Source organism: Anabrus simplex, chromosome 4 (genome assembly GCF_040414725.1).
Source record: "Anabrus simplex isolate iqAnaSimp1 chromosome 4, ASM4041472v1, whole genome shotgun sequence".
Taxonomy (NCBI): Eukaryota; Metazoa; Arthropoda; class Insecta; order Orthoptera; family Tettigoniidae; genus Anabrus; species Anabrus simplex.
The window spans coordinates 394,279,466-394,300,870 of NC_090268.1; the positions used below are offsets into that span (position 1 = coordinate 394,279,466).

General features: G+C 40.9%; 1 protein-coding gene across 1 annotated transcript in view; it reads left to right on the forward strand.

Annotated features, from left to right (window-relative positions):
• The window catches only part of LOC136872294 (probable cytochrome P450 49a1), a 93,886-nt gene that overhangs the window by 39,211 nt on the left and 33,270 nt on the right, over window positions 1–21,405 (forward strand). Inside the window, exons 7-8 of the mRNA XM_068227316.1 lie at window positions 1,915–2,116; window positions 7,012–7,174. Coding sequence (XP_068083417.1) covers window positions 1,915–2,116; window positions 7,012–7,174 — 365 coding nt within the window. The remainder of the gene's footprint in view (window positions 1–1,914; window positions 2,117–7,011; window positions 7,175–21,405) is intronic.

Consider the following 21,405-nt stretch of genomic DNA (forward strand, 5'->3'; position numbering starts at 1 on the left):
TTAATACACTTGTTCATGAGTATTCTCACGGCTTCTAGCAGATCTCTTCCACCTAATTTCAGCATTTCATTCGTTATTTTATCTTCTGTCTAAATTCCTCGTCCTGGTGGGAAGATTTCACTTCCTATACCCTAGGCCTAGAGGTACTTAGTTCAATACAGATCATGTTGTGGACTGTATCACCAAAATATTCCCTGAATAACGCATATTCCTAGCATATTTCTTGAATTCAAAGTCGGTTATGATATACGCTATCATGTATCTGGTACCCCTAACTTATTCTGTGTAGCGGTGATAGCCTTATGATTGAAGAATATGTTCGTAAGTGGCTTCTCCATACTAGCACAGAAGTATAGTAAATGCTTTCCATTCTTATTAGCTTCCGTATCTTCCCCACATTCACCCATCAACTTTTCGTATTCCTCAGTACTATTCCGACTCTCGCCTTAAGAAATCGCCCATTAGCACTATCCTATCCTTCCTGTTGACGCTAACCACGATCTTATTCAATACTTAATAAAATTTATCAGCTTCATTCTCATCTGCCTACTAACATGGTGGATACATTGGGACATTTTCCAATATAAAACCACCAAAAGTTAAATCTACCAACAACCTACTGTACGCTCATTTTCGTACCTAAAAGAAACCATGTTGTGTGCAACAGTATTCCTGATGAATAGTCCTACCCTACGTTCTGCCATTCCCTTTTTAACACCTGTTAACAATACTTTATGATATCCCACATCTTCCTAGTTATTTACGATTATCTGAACACCATTCACTCCTAATACATCGGGAAGCGTCACCTTTCCTGACTTAGTCAGTTCTATTTTCTTCCATTAGCCCCAATAATATTGATATCTCCCCATCGAATTCTACTCCATTCACCAAGTTGTTTCGAAGATTCTTTCGCCTGCTAAATAGAAATGGGACTCCCATAGATTCGACCTTGCTAAAAATTTTCTGAGCTAGATAAATTCTGTGAAGAAGGATGTTACTCTACTTACACATAGTCCAGGTGAGGATCTCTCTTCTACCGGCTCAGCGATCCCCGTTGGATTATGCAGTCCTAGCCACCTGAGTACAAGGAAAGCCAAAAACTCAGATTATATCCAAGATGCCCAATCCTGTTCAGCTGGTATCCTGACTCTCATGACGACTGATTAGGTCACACACCCGGTGCCCATGGCAACTACAGCAACCCACACAACGAACCATGCTTCAAATGAGTTATAATTTCAGTGGAAAATTATATTACAGTACGGAATTTCATGACAAATAACCCACATTATACGATGTCAAATATGCACTTATAACACAAAACCAAGGGGCAAGCTCAAGGATTACCTGATTCAAGAACTGGAAAAAATCCAAAGAAAAGCAGCTCGATTTGTTCTGGGTGATTTCCGACAAAAGAGTAGCGTTACAAAAATGTTGCAAAGTCTGGGTTGGGAAGAATTGAGAGAAAGAAGAAGAGCTGCTCGACTAAGTGGTATGTTCCGAGCTGTCAGCGGAGAGATGGCGTGGAATGACATTAGTAGACGAATAAGTTTGAGTGGCGTTTATAAAAGTAGGAAAGATCACAATATGAAGATAAAGTTGGAATTCAAGAGGACAAACTGGGGCAAATATTCATTTATAGGAAGGGGAGGTAGGGATTGGAATAACTTACCAAGGGAGACGTTCAATAAATTTCCAATTTCTTTGAAATCATTTAGGAAAAGGCTAGGAAAGCAACAGATAGGGAATCCGCCACCTGGGCGACTGCCCTAAATGCAGATCAGTATTCATTCATTCAAGGATCAACGTCACCATCTGGCGGAAGAGTCACCAGCAATAGCGTCATATTATACCAATATATGTTGGAAAATATTTTGTTATTGTTAATGTATTATTGCTTTTCTCTTGTAGCTATTTCTGTGGTCGCTTTGGACACTCGACTTGGTTGCCTTGATCCTGATCTGAAGCAAGATTCCGAGCCGAAGAAGATGATAAGTGCTGTAAACTTCATGTTTTATGCCTTCTACGAACTCGACGTTAAGCCTTCCCTTCTTCATTTCACGAAAAGGAAACACTGGAAAGAATTGGTGACGTCCCTTGATACCATCTATGAGTAAGTGTCTAACACTACTTTCGTTGAGCCCTGACAAATAACTTAAGAGTTATATTATCTTCTTCCTTTCATTATTATTATTATTATTATTACGTTGTTTTGATGGGTTAGAGGATACATTCTGTAATGCATATTTACTGAAAATAATTTTCTTTTCTTTTGTTTGGTTGATAACCTTTTGGAAAAAACAACAACAATAGTTCTCAGTAAGAAATAAATTTATAAATTGATAACAATGAATAGCAGTCCAGCTTGAATCTTAGCTTAGTACACAACAGGGGAGAAAAGATCTCATTTGACGGGGCCAGTAAGCCTTACAAGCATCTTTTATCTTTGGTATGAGAGAGAAATCAATTTACAAATGAAGTTACCCCGCAGAAGTAATATCGAACCATACTTTGTTTAAAAAAAAGCGGATGCTCCCAGAACAAAGTTAACAAGAGAGGAATCGAATCCTCAACTACAAAAGTTACACATTGGAAGGGTCTCCAACCCTAAACTCTACAATGCAATTTAGTTTAATGGTGGACCATAATCCGAATACACTCCAGAAAGAACACTAGAATAGCTTAACAGCTTTCATATTATACACGGTGCCCTTACTCATAGGGTAGCCGCACAGAAATAGCGGATTGGAAGATCTAGAAACACAGGCTCCGATATTAAACGGCAAAAAACAAAATTAACAGAAAGGTCGAGAACAAAATGAAAGAAATGCTGAACACCTTAAGCAAGCCCGTGACATGTCATGCCATAAAACCTAGTCGGACAGAAGGCTCGGTGACAGAGAGGATAAGCCATACTACAATATGGCTAAGATCGGAAAGAAGTTAACGTCCAAAACAGGGGATGAAAATTTAAAGTTAGAACATTTAGTCATCAAAAAGAAAAGTGAATAAGGGAAATGAGAGTACGCACTCGTACGTTCTTATATTTACATAGTCGCCAAGAGGGGTTTACAACCATGCCCGTAGACAACCTAGGAAGTCTGCATATAAAAGCTAAGAACTCTACATTAAAATTAAAGGTAATCATAGTACTCCCTACCTGTCACATGCTAGAGGGGAACGCTGGTATCTTCCCTTCGCCACAGCTGGATAAGTTCACATATTACGTGAGACTGCTCCATTTCTCATCGCTGCCGCTACCCCAGCATCGTCCGTTTACTCCACTGTCGGTAGCCCTTCTTCACGGTTTCCCATTTTTACACCTGGCAAATAAGTTTAAGGAGCGTATATCCAATGTTGTTAAATTGTGTAATAGAGTGTTGTGATGGTGTCAACATGATACGCATACTGTATGTAATAACAAAGCGCAGTAACAATAATTAACAAGTCAGTGTACGAATAGTCAAGTGTCATGCATAGGTAATTACGCGTAAGCTCTAAGTAATATTTTACATTTCTGTATATTGTATTTGTGAGCAGTGGTCACGATTGGTGCTTTTAGGCCAAAATACTATGTTTTGTGTAATGCGGAAACTTGTCTAATTCGGGAAAAAATTGTGGTCCCTTGAGATTCCGCCTTGAGAAAGTTTTACAGTAATAAAAATGTAATGTTGATTTCTCAACACATTTCTTACAGCGCTGATTATGTTGATTATATTGTCTCCTCATGGCCATGATTATTCATTGTTTATAGGTAATACTTATGTATTGATTTTCCTTTCTTGTAATGCCACTGATGTGCAGAATACGGAGTGAGTGGTTGTGGGTTTTGGGTCGCTTAGCTGTGAACTTGCATTCGGGAGATAGTGGGTTCGAACTTCACTGTCGGTAGCCCTGAGGATGCTTTTTCGTGGTTTCTCATTTTTACACCTCGCAAATTCTGGTACCGTACCTTAATTAAGGCCCCGGCTGCTTCCTTCCCACTCCCAGACCTTTCCTATCACATCGTCTCCATAATACCTATCTGTGTCGGTGCGACATAAAGTAAATGTGAACAAACAAAATATTATTCTAAATATGTTTTCAGTTCTCTTCAATGATTTCATTTACCACTCCATTAAAAGAAGTCATTTTAAAACCTGATATCTTAAATAAAATCAAAGTTTTCAAGAAAAGCTAAATATAAAACTTCATAATAGACTGAAACCACAACCGAGTGGCAATTTCCATTTGTAATCACGTTTCGGAAACAGTGATGATAATGTTGATGATAATAATAATAATAATAATAATAATAATAATAATGGCTTTACGTCCCAATAATTACTTTTACTGTTTTCGGAGGCACCGAGGTGCCGAAATTTTGTCCCACGGGAGTTCCTTTACGCATCGGCGAATTCCCGACACGAGGCTGACATATTGGAGCACCAAATATCACCTGACTGAGCTAGGATCGAAACTGCCAACTTGTTCTCAGAAAGCCAGCACCTTAACCGGCGATGACAATATTTCGTCTACTTTGCTCCGAAATATCGCCAATGCTTTAAGGCCTAAAAACTTGCTTATTTGCTTCGTACGAGAGAGAATGTTTTCGCTCGTTTCACAAAATTATGTAAATTATTCATTTACACAGAAGATAGTGAAACATGCGTATCCCCATTCTAAAAATGTATTTTGTTAGAAGACTTAACATGAACAGTAAATTGATTTTGTTTGCTTAACTGCATTTGAACACCGTCCTCTCTTATCAAGCATTTGTCCTGTATTTCTTCTTTTTGGGCCTTCTTTCTACTGGAAAGAAACATCGCAAGTATACTGTAGTCTCTGAGAATGTTTGCTTGTAAAAATTTTAAACCATATCAATATCCAAACAGTTTTCAAAGTCCCCTATTTACATTGACTAACACAGCGGAGTCCACCTCTGTGGTGTAGTGGTTAGCGTGATTAGCTGCCATTCCCGGAGGTCCGGGTTCGATTCCCGGTTCTGCCACGAAATTTGAAAAGTGGTACGAGGGCTGGAACGGGGTCCACTCAGCCTCGGGAGGTCAACTGAGTACAGGTGGGTTCGATTCCCACCTCAGCCATTCTGGAAGTGATTTTCCGTGGTTTCCCACTTCTCCTCCAGGCAAATGCCGGGATGGTACCTAACTTCAGGCCACGGCCGCTTCCTTCCCTCTTCCTTGCCTGTCCCATCCAATCTTCCCATCCCTCCACAAGGCCCCTGTTCAGCATAGCAGGTGAGGCCGCCTGGGCGAGGTACTGGTCATTCTCCCCAGTTGTATCCCCGACCCAAAGTCTGAATCTCCAAGGCACTGCCCTTGAGGCGGTAGAGGTGGGATCCCTCCCTGAGTCCGAGGGAAAAACCGACCCTGGAGGGTAAACAGATTACGAACGAACGAACACAGCGGAGCGAGCTTTTTCCCAAACAGCTGAGATTTCAACATGCTCCGCTGGCTGCAGTGGTTCTCTCGCAGACGGTGGCGCGGCTGATACTTCTAGTGTATTATTTACTAACTCTACGACTGCATCCGCTTAGGATTCTTCTCAAACAACATAACTCATCTTCGAAATGTTAATTGTCATATCCCACTTTTCGAGTTTCAAGACATCACATCAGAAATTTTCGGTTATGTGCTATTTATACCAAGTGAACGGTATTATCAGTAACTGGTTTCATCAAACTGAACTTGTTATTGCTATTTAAGGAAAAGGTCCATGTAAATTATGCACAATAAGGGAAATAATTTGCAACTTTCTCTAACATTTATAATTGCAGTATTCTGAATGGAAAAAAAAATCAAATTAAATTGCAACCTGATAGTCAAAATCTATGTCTTCAACATCCCATAATCCCCCAGTACAGCTAACATTTCGTTTAGTAGGTCGTCATAAACTTTCATGAGACAGGCTAGAGAGGATGTGATGTTATACGCCATCAAACTTCATAGATACCATGTACGGACTTATTATTGCGACTGGATGCATTGAAAGGTGATATTGGTTGGGATGATTGTGCTGCAATAGCATTTGGGGGGAGGGAGGGGGAGGGTGAACGAAGTGATGAAAAGCTAACACCCTCTCTTAGCCTTGCCTGGTATGCTTCGTCATGGCCCCATTAATAATCCAGTTTTACTAATTCCGCACAAACTTGAATGGATCCATTTGGGAATCAAAGAAACCTCCCAGACGACCACTTAATAAAGAGACTGCAATCGATACACTGTCCGGCACAATGGCTAAATTGTTAGCATGCTGGCCTTCGGTCACAGGGGTCCCGCGTTCGATTCCCGGCTGGGTCGGGGATTTTAACCATCATTGGTTAATTTCCCTGGCACGGGGGCTGGGAGTGTGTGTTGTCTTCATCATCATTTTATCCTCATCACGACGCACAGGTCGCCCACGGGAGTCAAATCAAAAGACCTGGTGAGCTGAACCCGTTCTGGGATCTCCAGGCACTAAAAGTCATACGCCATTTCCATTTTTCATCGATATATTGTTGTACATTCGGGTGTTATTAACGTAATACTTTTATTCTGGCTCTAATCCAGACTTCTGCGGTTAGAGTCACGCTGAATATCAGAATACAATTTTCCCGTGAGTCATCAAGAGACATGAGACCTGAAATCACCGACAGGATGAAAAATGAATCAGATTTGATCGAAGTACCCCAGATATAACTGAGATATGTCGACACATTTTTGAACAAAATTAGTTCTGAATTCTAGTCTTCGACATTTCTCAAAGACCTCGCAGTTTTTCCTCTGAATCGGCGTGTTATCCTGAGGATGTTGGGCATAATATTCGTGGAACGTCAGGTTCTTTTATAGTATTTCACGTTTCATACCCATCGACACAACAGACATCATTTGTAGTACTTGGCACATGTGATCATCTTACAAAACAGTAGTATTCCATTGATGTGCTGGGGATAAAATTGTATTCTTTATAGTTTTATGAGATAATATATCCTAAATACAGATTACTGCGACCGCTTTTATTTCATTACAGGGTGTGTATGAAGTACATACGTCGTAGCATGGACAGAATTCAGAGCAAAGTGGAGAAAAGTGAATATGAAATGAGTGTATTGGAGACATTGCTGATCAAGAACAAAGACCCCATGATAGCAGCAGTCATGGCCATGGACATGATGACGGCAGGAATAGACACGGTAAATTATTCACAGATAACAATTTACGTCTTCGTTATCACTCAGTGCTACATTTATCATTTTCTTCAGAACATTGTGCATTGACGTGGTTAAAAGTAGTACATGAAGATCACCTCCATGGGAGTTAAGCCTGATGAGAGCTGCACCGCTTCGGGGCGAGGACATAAGTTTACTTTCTCCGACTCCCTGGCTAAATTGTATGATGGCGCTTGGTCAAAGGGGTCTGACTTCTATTCCAGGCCGAGTCTGGAAGTTTAACAATCTTTGGTTAATTCCCTCGGTACAGGGACTGGTTGTTTGTGCCGTCCTCAGCTTTAGAACTCATCTTAGGTACACAAAACACCTACAGGCGTCATTTAGAAACACCTGCACCAGGAATGAATGAATGAATGAATGAATGAATGAATGAATCAATCAATCAATCAATCAATCAATCAATCAATCAATCAATCAATCAATCAATCAATCAATCAATCAATCAATCAATACTGATCTGCATTTAGGACAGTAGCCCGGATGGCAGATTCCCTGTCTGTTGTTTTCCTAGTCTTTTCTTAAATGAGTTCACGGAAAGTGGAAATTTAATGAAGAACTCCCTTGGTAAGTTATTCCAATCCCTAACTCCCCTTCCTATAAATGAATATTTGCCCCGATTTGTCCCCTTGAATTCCAACTTTGTCTTCATATTAGGATCTTTCCTACTTTTAAGGACGCCAGATGCATCTCCGGAGACCGTACGTCATAAATACACTATGTGATCAAAAGTATCCGGACACCTGGCTGAACATGACGTACAAGTTTGTGGTGCCCTCCATCGGTTATGCTGGAATTCAATACGGTGTTGGCCCACCCTTAGCCTTGATGACAGCATCCACTCTCGCAGGCATACGTTCAATCGAGTGCTGGAAGGTAGCTTGGAGAATGGCAGACCATTCTTCACGGAGCGCTGATTTCGTGAGCCTTCAGTGACCAGAGGAACTACAGTATATACGAGTAAATGAGAAGCGGAAGCAATATCACACAACTTCGGACGAGGAATTGTACCGTATAATACACCCGGAAAGTGTCCTCATTCTGTCTGAATTTTGTTCAGTTTTATCGTAGACTACTTCGCATTACTGGCACATACTTCCGAAGAATAATATTAAGTTTAACATGTCATATTAAACGTTTGAATGGAGCCACGTAACTTTACATGAGGAAAGGTTGTTTTCGGAGGCGGAGTACAGCTCCTGGAATCAATCAACAATAACGTTATTCTCAACTAATCGTAATGTACGGGTGCTGTCTCTCATAAGTAAGAGATGCAACTGCTTCTCAGTGTGGAGAGGGTGTTCAGAAACAATGTGGATCGGGTATGTGAGCGTTGGTCATACTGACGAGTGATTTGAAAATCTTACGATGATATCTCGCGCCACTGTCATTTTATCAGCTGCTGAAGTTAGCCAATCAGATCGCTTGGCGGGCGACTTCAGATTGGCTTTGCGCGGCGGTGTTGCTAAATGTACACGTGGCTTACGACCGCCTTGAGAGCGCCAATAGAAAGAATAAACTTCTCCAGGGGAGGAACTTGAACAAGGACCTCCCTGTTGATAGGCTCGGCCCTTAGCAAGCACGCCACAGTGTGTTATTGTTTGATACTCATGTCCCGGCATGGCTCTCAAGCACTAGAAAGTTACGTACAGATTTAGCAACACCGCCTCGTAAATCCCATTTGCATTAGCCCGCGAAGCGATCTGATTGGCTAACTTGTGGAGCTCATAAAATGATAAATGGGGCGAGTTCTTGACGTAAATTTTTGAATGACTTTTCTTCATCTATTATGCACTTCAGTCATTATTCTTATTACTGTATTTCATATTTATAGTATTACTAGCTGATGTACCCGTGCTTCGCTACGGGATTCTCAGAAAGACTGACTTCGTGGTTTTCTTAACCTGAAATCAACATAGGTCATTACAAAAACATAAGTATGAATGTAGCGATTAAAAGCAATGCTATCATATAAAATACTCGATCAAATGGAAAGCCGCACGTTTTATCGCTTTTAACGAAGAGTGCTGCGGTTAGATTGCGGTGCCAATCTAATAGTCCAAAGTTCCAGAGCTGGGATGACCAGGCTGCAGATTGCCATGAACACTCATCTGCCATTATTCCGCTAAATATGCACACTGTTCATTCCAATCAGTGCCTCAGATTAGAGATTGAATAGCTCGAATGCTATGATGATCCGGTGTGTTACGTACCAGTAGTATCAGAAAATTTATAAACCAGGGGAATGTCATGCTAAAGAAGAAAGTTATCTAACTCCCCAGCTACTTCCCATCAATATTCAGACAGGCTGTTGCACTCTGGGCGAGTTGACCGTGTGGTTAGCGGTGCGCAGCTGTGAGCTTGCATCCGAGGGATAGTGGAATCGAACCCCATTGTCGGCAGCGCTGATGATGGTATTCCGTGGTTTCCCACTTTTGAGTAAAATGCTGGACGTGTACCTTAATTAAGGCCTAAGGCACTCCTAGCCCTTTCCTATCCCATCGTCGCCATAAAACCTATCTATGTCGGTGCGACGTAAATCAAATAAAAATACTCTGTACGCAGCAGTAATCCTATCTACCGGAGATGAAGGGCAACAGAAGACACAAAGCACATCACGACAAACAATGGTCAATGTAATGTTATTGTTGATCAATGTTATGGGATTTATATATTGTAGGCCTTCACATTTAGTTTTCTTTCGACTCTGTGATTTGTAAAATATTTTATACCATAAACTGTAGTTTCTTATTCTCCGACTTTACAACCCGATTTTCATTAAATACTGTTTACCCATTTCTGGTTACTCGGCGCTGATATGGACTTGGTAACAAAAATCCAAAATTATGAATATCTTTGTGATCATAGCCAGTACGGTAACAATGTATAAGACATAAATAATAGAAAATTTAATACTACATAACCCTAGTTATAAGAAATATTTGAGAATTGCATTTTAGGCCTTCCCCTAAACTACCATTTCACTCAGCGTGAATAAAATAATTTACAGCCTAGACTATAGCGACTTATTTTCTGACTTTGCATACCGATTTTCATCAAGATAGGACTACTAATAACAACAATATTTGAGAATTATAATTTAGGCCTTCCCCTAAACTACCTTTTTCTCAGCGTGAATACAATTATTGACAGCCTAGATTGTAGCAACTTATTTCCCAACTTTGCATACCCATTTTCTTTAAAATACGACCACTAATAACATACATAGTTGAGAATTCAATTTTTGGCCTTCCCCTAAACTACCATTTCACTCAGCGTGAGTAAAATGATTTATAGCGTAGATTGTAGAGGCTCATCCCCCGACTTCACATACCGATTTTCATTATACCACTAATAACATAAATAGTTGGAATTCAATTTTAGGCCTTCCCCTAAACTACCATTTCACTCAGCGTGAGTAAAATGATTTATAGCTTAGATTGTAGAGGCTCATCCCCTGACTTCACATACAGATTTTCATTAAATTCTCTTCAACCGTTTTCTCGTGATGCGTGTACGTACAGACAGACAGACAGACAGACAGACAGACAGACAGACAGACAGACAGACAGACAGACAGACAGACAGACAGACAGACAGACAGACAGACAGACAGACAGACAGACAGACAGACAGACAGACAGACAGACAGACAGACAGACAGACAGACAGACAGACAGACAGACAGAAATTACGGAAAAGTAAAAAGTGCATTTTCTTGTTACAATGGACATGACCGATACAGAAATACCATTATTTTCAAATTCTGAGCAATGTACAGACAAAACTCTTATTTTATATATATAGATTATTAGTATTGTCACACTAATTGTCATACTGATATGTACTGTAACTTAGTCTTAGAATTATCTGTCTGTAGTATCATTTCTTTGTAGAATTTCTATGTCTTACTTTTATGTTTATATTTTTAAATTTGATTGCTTATATTGGTTAAGTGTAAGAGAGGGCCATGAGCCCTTACTTCGCCACAAATGCAAGTCAGGAATAAATAAATAAATAAATAAATAAATAAATAAATAAATAAATAAATAAATAAATAAATAAATAAATAAATAAATAAATAAATAAATAAATAAATAAATAAATAAGCATGACCAGCGCTCTAAGGCTCACATTCTCGGTTCACGTTGTTTCCGACCACTTTGTACTTTATTCTTGGTCTCTCATTGTTATTGCTTCAAGTAAAGAAACTCTTTCCTTTCATTCATACATAGGATCTTTCACTAAGTAGTCTGAAATGCTGTCACGAGATGGCTGTCCCATTCCCTCTTGTATATTAGGCTCATTTTACTCCTTCGATTTTAAAATATTTTGTTCTTGGCCGGTTTATTTGACATTCCTAGAGAGGCAAATATGAAGACTGGAAACATAATGCTCAGCTTTCTGCATTATTATAATTATAAAAGATTTACATGAAACTGAGCCGTCCACTCCCGCGGAGATTAAGTTTTAATTGTTGTATTTTACTTGGTAAGTTTCGTGACTTTATATCTGTTTTACCTTGCTTACCTTGTTCCTTTCTCTACGGGGTAGGGTATAGACATGGGCTGTAACAAGAATTTCTAGTCAGCACTCCGTACTACTCTGCTCCTGTAAATTTAGTGTGACGAGAACCTGTGATTTTGTCACAGCTGTGTTTTTACTTAACGTTGTTCCGTGTCAGTAAACACCTAGTTCTATACATGTATCTCAATCGACTAATGTGGATGAAACTTAAGAGAAGACCGTGAAACATTAAATAAATCTGTAAAATATCATATGTTCACAGGTTAGATTTTAAAAACTTGAACGTACTTTTTATGGGCTTTACTTAATATAATCTACACATAGATGGGTTATAGGCTACATCGGAATACAAATATTAGAATTTTATGCTGAATGATTTGATTTTCCGGATGGGGACGTTAAGCCTTGAGCAGACCCCCTTGTTGCAATTCAACAGGAGTAGGCTACGTGCCGGCTCCGGAATTCACCCTCTCCCTTCCTGGTATCATACAACCTGTGAAAATACAGTTTGGTTAACAGTCCTGTACTATCAACATAGATGAACAATGCACGACAGTGACCTTACTGCCCTTCGAAATATCCCTCCTCACCATACCTATGCACTGCTGAGATCGGCGATACATGTCCTGGAAACTTTGCAAGAAGCCTTCCTTTGGGATGGTGTTCGAAAGCCTCGTCACCTTTCGTTGGATGTCAGGAATATCGTCAAATCTCTTCCCTTTCAAAGCGGGTTCGATGCGTGACTTTTCGGCTCTGACCTTTTTCCGACGAGGGGATCCCGGAGAACGCCATTCCATTCTGTGCCATTTAGTTTCAAGGTCGTACCTGAGACACCATGTGTCATCCTCAGTGACAATACAGTTCAAGAAATTTGGTGTCGCATCCGCCGTTTCGACAAAATCCTGTGAAGCCCCTAAACGTGCCTGCTCCTGATCGTCAGTCGAGTGATGTGGCATAAGACGAGAACACGTTTTCCTCTTCCCTAACTTCTGGGTAACGATTTGTCACACGTATTCACGGTTAATCTGCAGTGCATCCGCTATCAGGCACACAGTTAATCGCCGATCGTTCGTGATTAATGTCCTCACCTTCTCAATGTTTTCAACACTGCCGGCGGTCGCCAGTCTTCCATTACGGGGGTTGTCAGAAACACTTCCTCGGCCTCCCCGAAAACGGGCGAACCACTCGTACACACACTTAAAGGACAGTGCTTGATCTTCATTAAAACGTACCAGCATCGCATGCGTTTCTTTCGGTGTCTTGCCAAGCTTAAAACCGAACTGCACATTGATCTTGTGGTCGTTCATATTCCTGTTCGCAGTTCAGAACCAACGCACTAAACAAGCACTGTGTCAAACAGGTCTTACACGCACACACACGATGCTCAACTGAACAACTTTGGGAGCAGATGGTCAAAACCTGCTGCTACGCAGGTGCAGCGTTGTGTGTCGCCAGTGTTACCGGATCGACCGTTATGACTTCATTCACCGAACTTTATTGTCACAGGTTGTATATCACGTCATTCATTTCATCTCATTAACTTCTCTCATTTGGTTGACGTAAGGTAGGGCAACTGGTCATAAAAACCCGCCTTGACAGATTCACCTCACCCCATACCAGACCCCATAGAGAAACGGGACAAGGGTAGGAGAAACAAACGAACAAACAAACAAACAAACAAACATTAGCATATAGTAATCAGCACCCACTTCAAAATTTGCCAACCAGTTTATAGTCATATTTTCATACATTCATGGGCTATAACATTAAAATGGAAGGAATGTTATTTCAAGTATTTTGTGTCTATGTGACCCTAAGCTTCAGATGGAAATTCAAAAATAACAGGTGTCGAACTTTTTCTGCACTGAGTCGATTACGACGTTCGGTTAAAACATCTCCAGTTTTTGAAGCGAAACCGACGTTTTATAAGAAAATGTATGTTTACACATATTGTATTTTGCCCTCGGGGTCAAAAGTCAGGTTGTGAGTTTCACAAATAGAAAAAGTCCTCTCAGTTTTAATTACTGCGTTGATGGGGTGAAAGTACCTTTTGGGGATCATTGTAAGTATCTAGGTGTTAATAAAAGGAAGGATCTTCATTGGGGTAATCACATAAATGGGATTGTAAATAAAGGGTACAGATCTCTGCACATTGTTATGAGGGTGTTTAGGGGTTGCAGTAAGGATGTAAAGGAGAGGGCTTAAAAGTCTCTGGTAAGACCCCAACTAGAGTATGGTTCCAGTGTATGGGACCCTCACCAGGATTACCTGATTAAAAAACTGGAAAAAATCCAAAGAAAAGCTGCTCGATTTGTTCTGGGTGATTTCCGACAAAAGAGTAGCGTTATAAAAATGTTGCAAAGTTTGGGTTAGGAGGAATTGTGAGAAAGAGGACGAGCTGCTCGACTGAGTGGTATATTCCGAGCTGTCAGCGGAGAGATGGCGTGGAACGACATTAGTAGACGAATAAGTTTGAGTGGCGTTTATAAAAGTAGAAAAGATCACAATATGAAGATAAAGTTGGAATTCAAGATGACAAATTGGGGCAAATATTCGTTTATAGGAAGGGGAGTTAGGGATTGGAATCACTTACCAAGGGAGACGTGTTATAAATTTCCAATTTCTTTGAAATCATTTAGGAAAAGGCTAGGAAAACAACAGGTAGGGAATCTGCCACCTGGGCGACTGCCCTAAATGCAGATCAGTATTGATTGATTGATTGATTGATTGATTCATTGATTGATTGATTGATTGATTGATTGATTGAATGATTGATTTTCTATTGGAGTGAAAAATTTCCAAACGGGGATCAACTTCCTCCGTCCCTCGTCAGCCATGCTGCATTAATTCAGGGAGCTTCAACAGTAAATAACGGCTAAAGCGCCGAGCGAATGTGTTGTGACTTCAACGGTTCTGCATAGCACTCGTCACAGGGTCGGTCCTTGGAGTGGTGATTTCGTGAGCTCTGTCACAGGTGTACACAGCTCCAACCAAATCATAGCGATAAAATCAGAGGTTGTGAAATCACAACACATCCCTAGTCGTGTATGAGATGAGATGTATCTGTCCTGGCGGGATTTTATGACCGTAAGCCCTTTCTCACGTCAACCTCATCAGAGGAGTTAGTGAGATGAAATGAATGACGTAAAATACTGTATGATAGTAAGAAGGCAGAGTGAAATCCGGTGCCGGCACATAGCCTACTCCTGTCGAATAGCACCAAGGGGTCTGCTCAAGGCTTAACGTCCCCATCCGACGGAGGAATCACCATCAACAACGCCATATGCCCTCACACCATACGAGCACTACGCAGATGTTTGGAATTTAATCCAAACTTTTCGCATGCAATGTAGTGATTAGAAATTGTATACGACCAATTCCCCTACGCTGCCGGCCAACATTCTGATGTTGAACATTTTTTTTTTCTACCAACGGGACTGAACCGGCTAACCACGTTGACAACGCCTTAAGGATCATGGGCATCAAGCATGCTTTCTACCTTGCTTTACCCTGGATCTACTTCATCTTGCCTTTCAGCGGTAGTATTTCTCTTCGCATGGTTACCGCTTGGCTTGACACAATCCTTTGATTGGATGTTTATATTATATAATCCTTAATGGCTTTACATGTTTTCATCTTGTCACATCATATGTGTATTCATACTGTATTTTTCTCTCAATCTAATTGATTTATACCACTTCATGAGTATCGCAGTACGGTAAATTCTAGTGTGGATCGCCTGAATGGTATCTCCGTTATATGTGTGCCTTGTGATTGTTTAGTCACCTCTGTACGGGATTTGATTTGCAGTTGGCCCATCATGTGTATACGATATCTATATCTATATCTGCTTTGTAAATGCATACGTAGTATTAATCATCGAAGCTGTTTACCTTGAGACGTAGTGGTGGATGAGTTCGTTAGGGTTTAAAGTGTTATTTTTTTTTTACGTCGCACCGACACAGATAGGTCTTATGGCGACGATGGGACAAGGAAGGGCTAGGAGTGGGAAGGAAGGGGCCGTGGCCACCAGGGCTGCCGACATTGGGGTTCGAACCTACTATCTCCCGAATACTGGATACTGGCCGCACTTAAGCGACTGCAGCTATCGAACGCGGTAAGGTTTAAAGTGTGGCTGGTCAGGAAGACACTGTCACGTGGTAAGATGGGCCAATCAACGAGTTAATTCCTGGAATGAATTGTGGTGGCCTTATACATTTGGGTAAAATCCTGTTCTTGGCACATGAATCTATATCTGATTCTGAATGTTTGTCGAGTGATTGGATGCTAATGATCGTACTTCAGTACACAGTGACGGAGGAGGATTTAATTTACTTTTGCCTTGTCACATGTCTTTTACTCTGAGTTAATGATATTAAACTTGGGCCACTTTTAAATTTCTTTCTGTGTCATGCTTTGGTGCAGTCTCGTGGTAACCGTTTTCTTAGATTTCATATTATTATTATTATTTTTTTTTTGCTATTTGCTTTACGTCGCACCGACACAGATATGTCTTATGGCGACGATGGGATAGGAAAGGCCTAGGAAGTGGAAGGAAGCGGCCGTGGCCTTAATTAAGGTACAGCCCTGGCATTTGCCCGGTGTGAAAATGGGAAACCACGGAAAACCATCTTCAGGGCTGCCGACAGTGGGGCTCGAACCCACTATCTCCCGATAACTGGATACTGGCCGCACATAAGCGACTGCAGCTACCGAGCTCGTTATGTTTCATATTTAGGTCCTTGTGGAAGCAGACATTTTATTTTACATTCCTGCTCGAATTTTTACCCTTCTTCCTAGATTTCATTTGAGCCCTTGAGTGACGTAGACATTGCCTGATTTTACTTCATCTTTGCCTTGGTAATTATTGGCGCCTTCGGGTTTTTTCATTCGTGCTCTGAATTTGTGTGGGGCATGGCCCGTTCTGTTTCATTATTTAAATACTACATCATTCCTTATGCAGCCAGTCCCTGTTATGAATGGTGTGAAAATATCACTCATCGGGTCAGTTGGTGAATGCATTTCAGTGGGCTTGGCAGAGTGATATGTAACAGCAACTTCTGGCTCAGTGAGGAAAGCAACTGGAAACTATCTCACTCCTCATTTCTCTAGTATGCCTCTTCAGTGGCGCCTAGGCTATCTATGACAGCTGTTGGCGGTACTGTGGTGGATCAAACCAGCCTTCCGGCTAAATACTCAACATACATAGTATATTAATTTCGGAGGTATACGAGATGTTCTACCACGATTTTCTGCCGCATGTTGAATGAATTGGTACAACAGCCCTATCTCTTGCAGTAAGGTATTGTATTTGTATGATCAAGGAGCTTGGTAAGGAGGCGATATGTTGGTGGCTTCCATGCACACAACGATGTTGTAAGTACGCTGGAAGAGTTTATGTTTGGCCTTTTCACCGTCTTCCTGTTATGTTTTTATCCATTTGTTTTAGCTTTGAGCCTTTGATTTTAATAAATTTATATTTAAGCTTTAGGGCTGCCTGGCTGAGGCGGTAAAGGCGTTCTCGGTTCGCCCGAAAGACGTGGGTTCGAATCCGCCGTCAGGAAGTCGTAAAATTTAAGAAACGAGATTTCCACTTCCGGAGGTGCATATCGCCATGGGGTTCACTCGGCCTACACCAAAAATGAGTACCAGGTTAATTCCTGGGGGCAAAGGCGGCCGGGCGTACAGCTAACCACTCTACCCCATCAAGTGCCGAGGTTACGGACAGTGGAAGCCTTTACCTTCCACCCCTCCGAGGGCCTTCATGGCTTTGCTTTGCTATATTTAAGCTTTACCTCCTTTATTTCCTTTGGTAGAATTAAGGTTGGTTTAATTTGGTGTAATTTACCTAGGGCACGACTAGTCTCAAACAGTTTCCTATTCACCCTGATCGGACGGTTTATCGGACCACCACATATCGTTACCGCATTGCTCTACTGCGTGCTAATCTCTGCTTATTATTGTTGATCGCACTGTACTATCGGGATCGCTCCACTGCGTATTCTCTATGCTATTTATAGTGCGATGGTCGGTAGGCAATGAAATGTAGTAAAGGGTGTGAGGTGGAGATGTGAGCACAGCGTAAATATCTCCTTGAGCCTCACAGTATCGAATTCCAGATATGCTTTTGTGTTTTAAAACACACATAAGTGTTTGTCTATAGCTGCAGTATCGCACACTCGTCTCATGTCCACCCTTTGCTTCTTTTACCCTCAATGGATGAGTTTATTATTCATTCATCTCACCTATCCTACGTCATTCATCTGAAATTTCTGTAAAATTATACCGTACCCTTCTTTTAGCTTTCTGCACCAGCACCACTCGGAAGCACGGCTGGTGCAACAATACTTTGTCGCTAGCCGATATAATACGCTCCTTTCTTTTACAGAAAGCTATTTCTACTGAAACTGTAAGTCTAAAACTTACCTGGAATTACATTTCATATTCAAAATGTTGTCCCTCAGATGTCAAAGAAGCCAGGCACCTCGTCAACAGCTTTGCAGACACTCGGTGAATCGCAGCCCATGCGATGTGCGAAATAACTTGTGAAATGTTCTCTTGTAGTTCTTCTCTTGTGTATATTTATCGTTTCAACATCTCCCACAGATAAAATCTAGCGGTATAATTAACCACACGATCTTCGTAAAGTTCCCGTATTATCTCCGTAGAACGATTAGCTTCGCATTATCTCTCATGAAGTAACCATTATTCCTTTCTTCTTCCGTCAAATCTTGAAAGACATGTATCGGTCAGTATTTATTTTTTCATGGAAAAATATAGGACGCATAGTTCTGCGAGCATTTATTGCGCACCAAACTCCTACTTTGACATCGTGAAGTGGACGGACATGCAGCTGATGCGGACTTCTTGAAATCCAGCAGCGATTGTATGCAATTTTATTTCTGGGTCATCATACCCATCATGATGATGAAGCGACCAGTTACAATACCGAACCCTAGCGAAACTGTGGATGGTGGCAGTAGAATAACAACTACCTGTCTGTAGTAAGAGGTGACTAATGGGGATCCCAGGGTTCTTAACTTTGGAACTTAGGTTGGCGACCACGGGGACAATTATCTGATTCCTGGCATTGCTTCAACTTACGGCACCTCACATTACGGGTTATCATGTTACACTCCCGTGTATTACTAATTTTTGTCGCACGTTCTGAGCTCCGATATCACTACAAAATAACGGATGCGCGCTCCACTCACTAACGAGCCATTTAATTTTGAAAGCCATTTGTCTGCACTCTTTGCAACTTCCAATTTTGAAGATAGTTTTTTTTAAATTTTGTGTATATTATGTAACTTTGAAATTATTTAAAGAAGGAAGTCTGGTATACACTTTTATGGGACTCAACGTCAAAAGTATACGAGTACATTACCGAGTACATGTTCAGGCATGATTGAAATCTGCTATACATTCTCCCTTTTACTTTATAGAAGTCCTTACATATGTTAGGAACAGCAGAGGCATGGAATTCTAAGAAAATAGAAAAAATAAATTTGCAAAATAAACTGAGGTATTAGGAAGCATTACGAAGTTTCTGTGTTTTATATTGGACAACCGGTCTGAAAGGATTAGAATTGAGTTTTAAATGTTATTAGACTCTTTGTTTAAGCACACAATCTCTATCTGTAAACAGGTTACACTTAATTCCCGAATTATCGTACACAACATGAAGATCATTACCAAGCTTTGCTTTCATTGGAACCGGGAAAATATTCAAACAAATTTCAATGAGTCCTCCTGAGTTATGCGAACAAAATGGTACATGCATTTGTTTTCTTACATTAACATGTAGTAAATAAAATGTAATGATAAAAGTTGAAAAGTTAATTTTACAGCACAATTTCTCAGTTCTTTATTTCCGTATACGTACAATACCGTGAATTTCTCTCATCGGTTGCCCGGCAGGCCTGCCCAGCTTATCTGCTTCCCGTTGACTAATCACTCCCCGCTCCGCGGCTTAGTAACAAGGATAGCACTTACCTCACTTTATCAGTGCATGATATGAGATAACAATTAAAATTAATGGTAAAACAGGAGAGGAATAGAGGGGTGCTGACAACGTGTAAGAAAGGCGACTCGGATTCAGCAGGCGGGACAGTAGATAAGAACGTGACGGGTCACATGATGGACTGGTTTCCTCCTCATGTGATTCGCCACGTAAAGAATGGAAGGATAGCACATTGCCAAATAGGTGTAGGTGGGGACAGACATCTGAACCTCGAGGCGTGGTAGGCAGTGGTATCACGGGCTGGACGGACAGTTTCCGTACCAGGGAGATACCACGACCCTCCAGTTCTTCTTTTAATTATATGTAGGTAGTAGAATAAATAGTTAGCGCGTTATATGCAGGGGGTACCCTAACATGCGGTTAGGTTATCCGCCCATGTTAGAGGCATCTCAGTAGATTTAGTTAGGGGTGGTGCCGTGCATGGTGTCTGGTATCCCGCCCGTGCGGGGCGCCACTTAATTAGTTAGAGTGTAATTTAGCCATAGACGATTTAGATTACATTAGTTATAGATTAGTTGTAGTTAAGTAGTTAGTCTAGCTTTGGAATATTTACTTTATTCCCTTATACCGATGGTTTGTAACTATGGTGGGGTAATAAAGATGTTATATCAAATTAAAATTAAGAAAGTGGGAATTAAGAAAGTTAGTAATTAAGAATTACGGAAATAAGCTCGTAGCTTATGACAGGAGATGTTGGAAATGTTCTCTTCTTGCATCCACACATCGTCATAGGAATCTTCGATTCACACGCATGGTTTCAATCTGAATATTTTCGTAGCCCACAATGGTGAGCTTTTGGAAACCCCTGCTTCTTGTCCTATTCGTCTTAGGAATTTTGCAGGCGTATGTTCTAATCCTTGTGCTATTTCATTTACTTTTTCCTCGTTAAGTTCACGTTTCCATAACACTTCGTTTCTTATTGAGTAAAGAACCAGTTACTTTCTATTTGTTTTCGACTTTCCGCACGGTGTCTCTATGTGGAGCGCATACACCTGGAAATTGTGTTACAAATTGCCTAACGACTTCCCTGAAAAACTCTGTTTTCACATAATTATAGTACATAAATAGCCTTTTACCTACACCGTGTACACATGTGGAGGCATTGTTAGAATTATACTCCGAAGTAACAATTCACAACTCGAAAATATTGGAGCGGCAGATCACTCAAGACATGTTCTAAGCACGGACGCGAACTGCGAAGTGCCGGCATTCCCGTGCTGTCGCTGCGCTGTGTAACGGGAGGCAGATAAACTGGGCTCGCCTGTCGGCCAACCGATGAGAGAAACTCACTGTGTATACATCCATATTTCAGGAACTGTTAGGTATACCAACCTGACATTTCGACCATTATTTTGAACGTGCTAGAAAAGGCTAGAGAACACAGTGTTCCGGTATGCCTGTGTTTCACTGACTACCAAGAGGCCTTCGATACTATCAAATGGAGCCATATCTGGAAAATTTTGGTTGGCATATGTTTTGCAACTCCATCTGATCGGTCTATTCAAGTCTCTGTATAAGTAAAAGACAGTCACTGTATAGATTCAAAACAAACAGTCCCCGCAGTTTCGAATGAAGGCTAGAGTCCGTTAGGGATGTATCCTGTCACCACTACTTTTCTATCTCTATGGTGAATATGCAGCGAGAAATA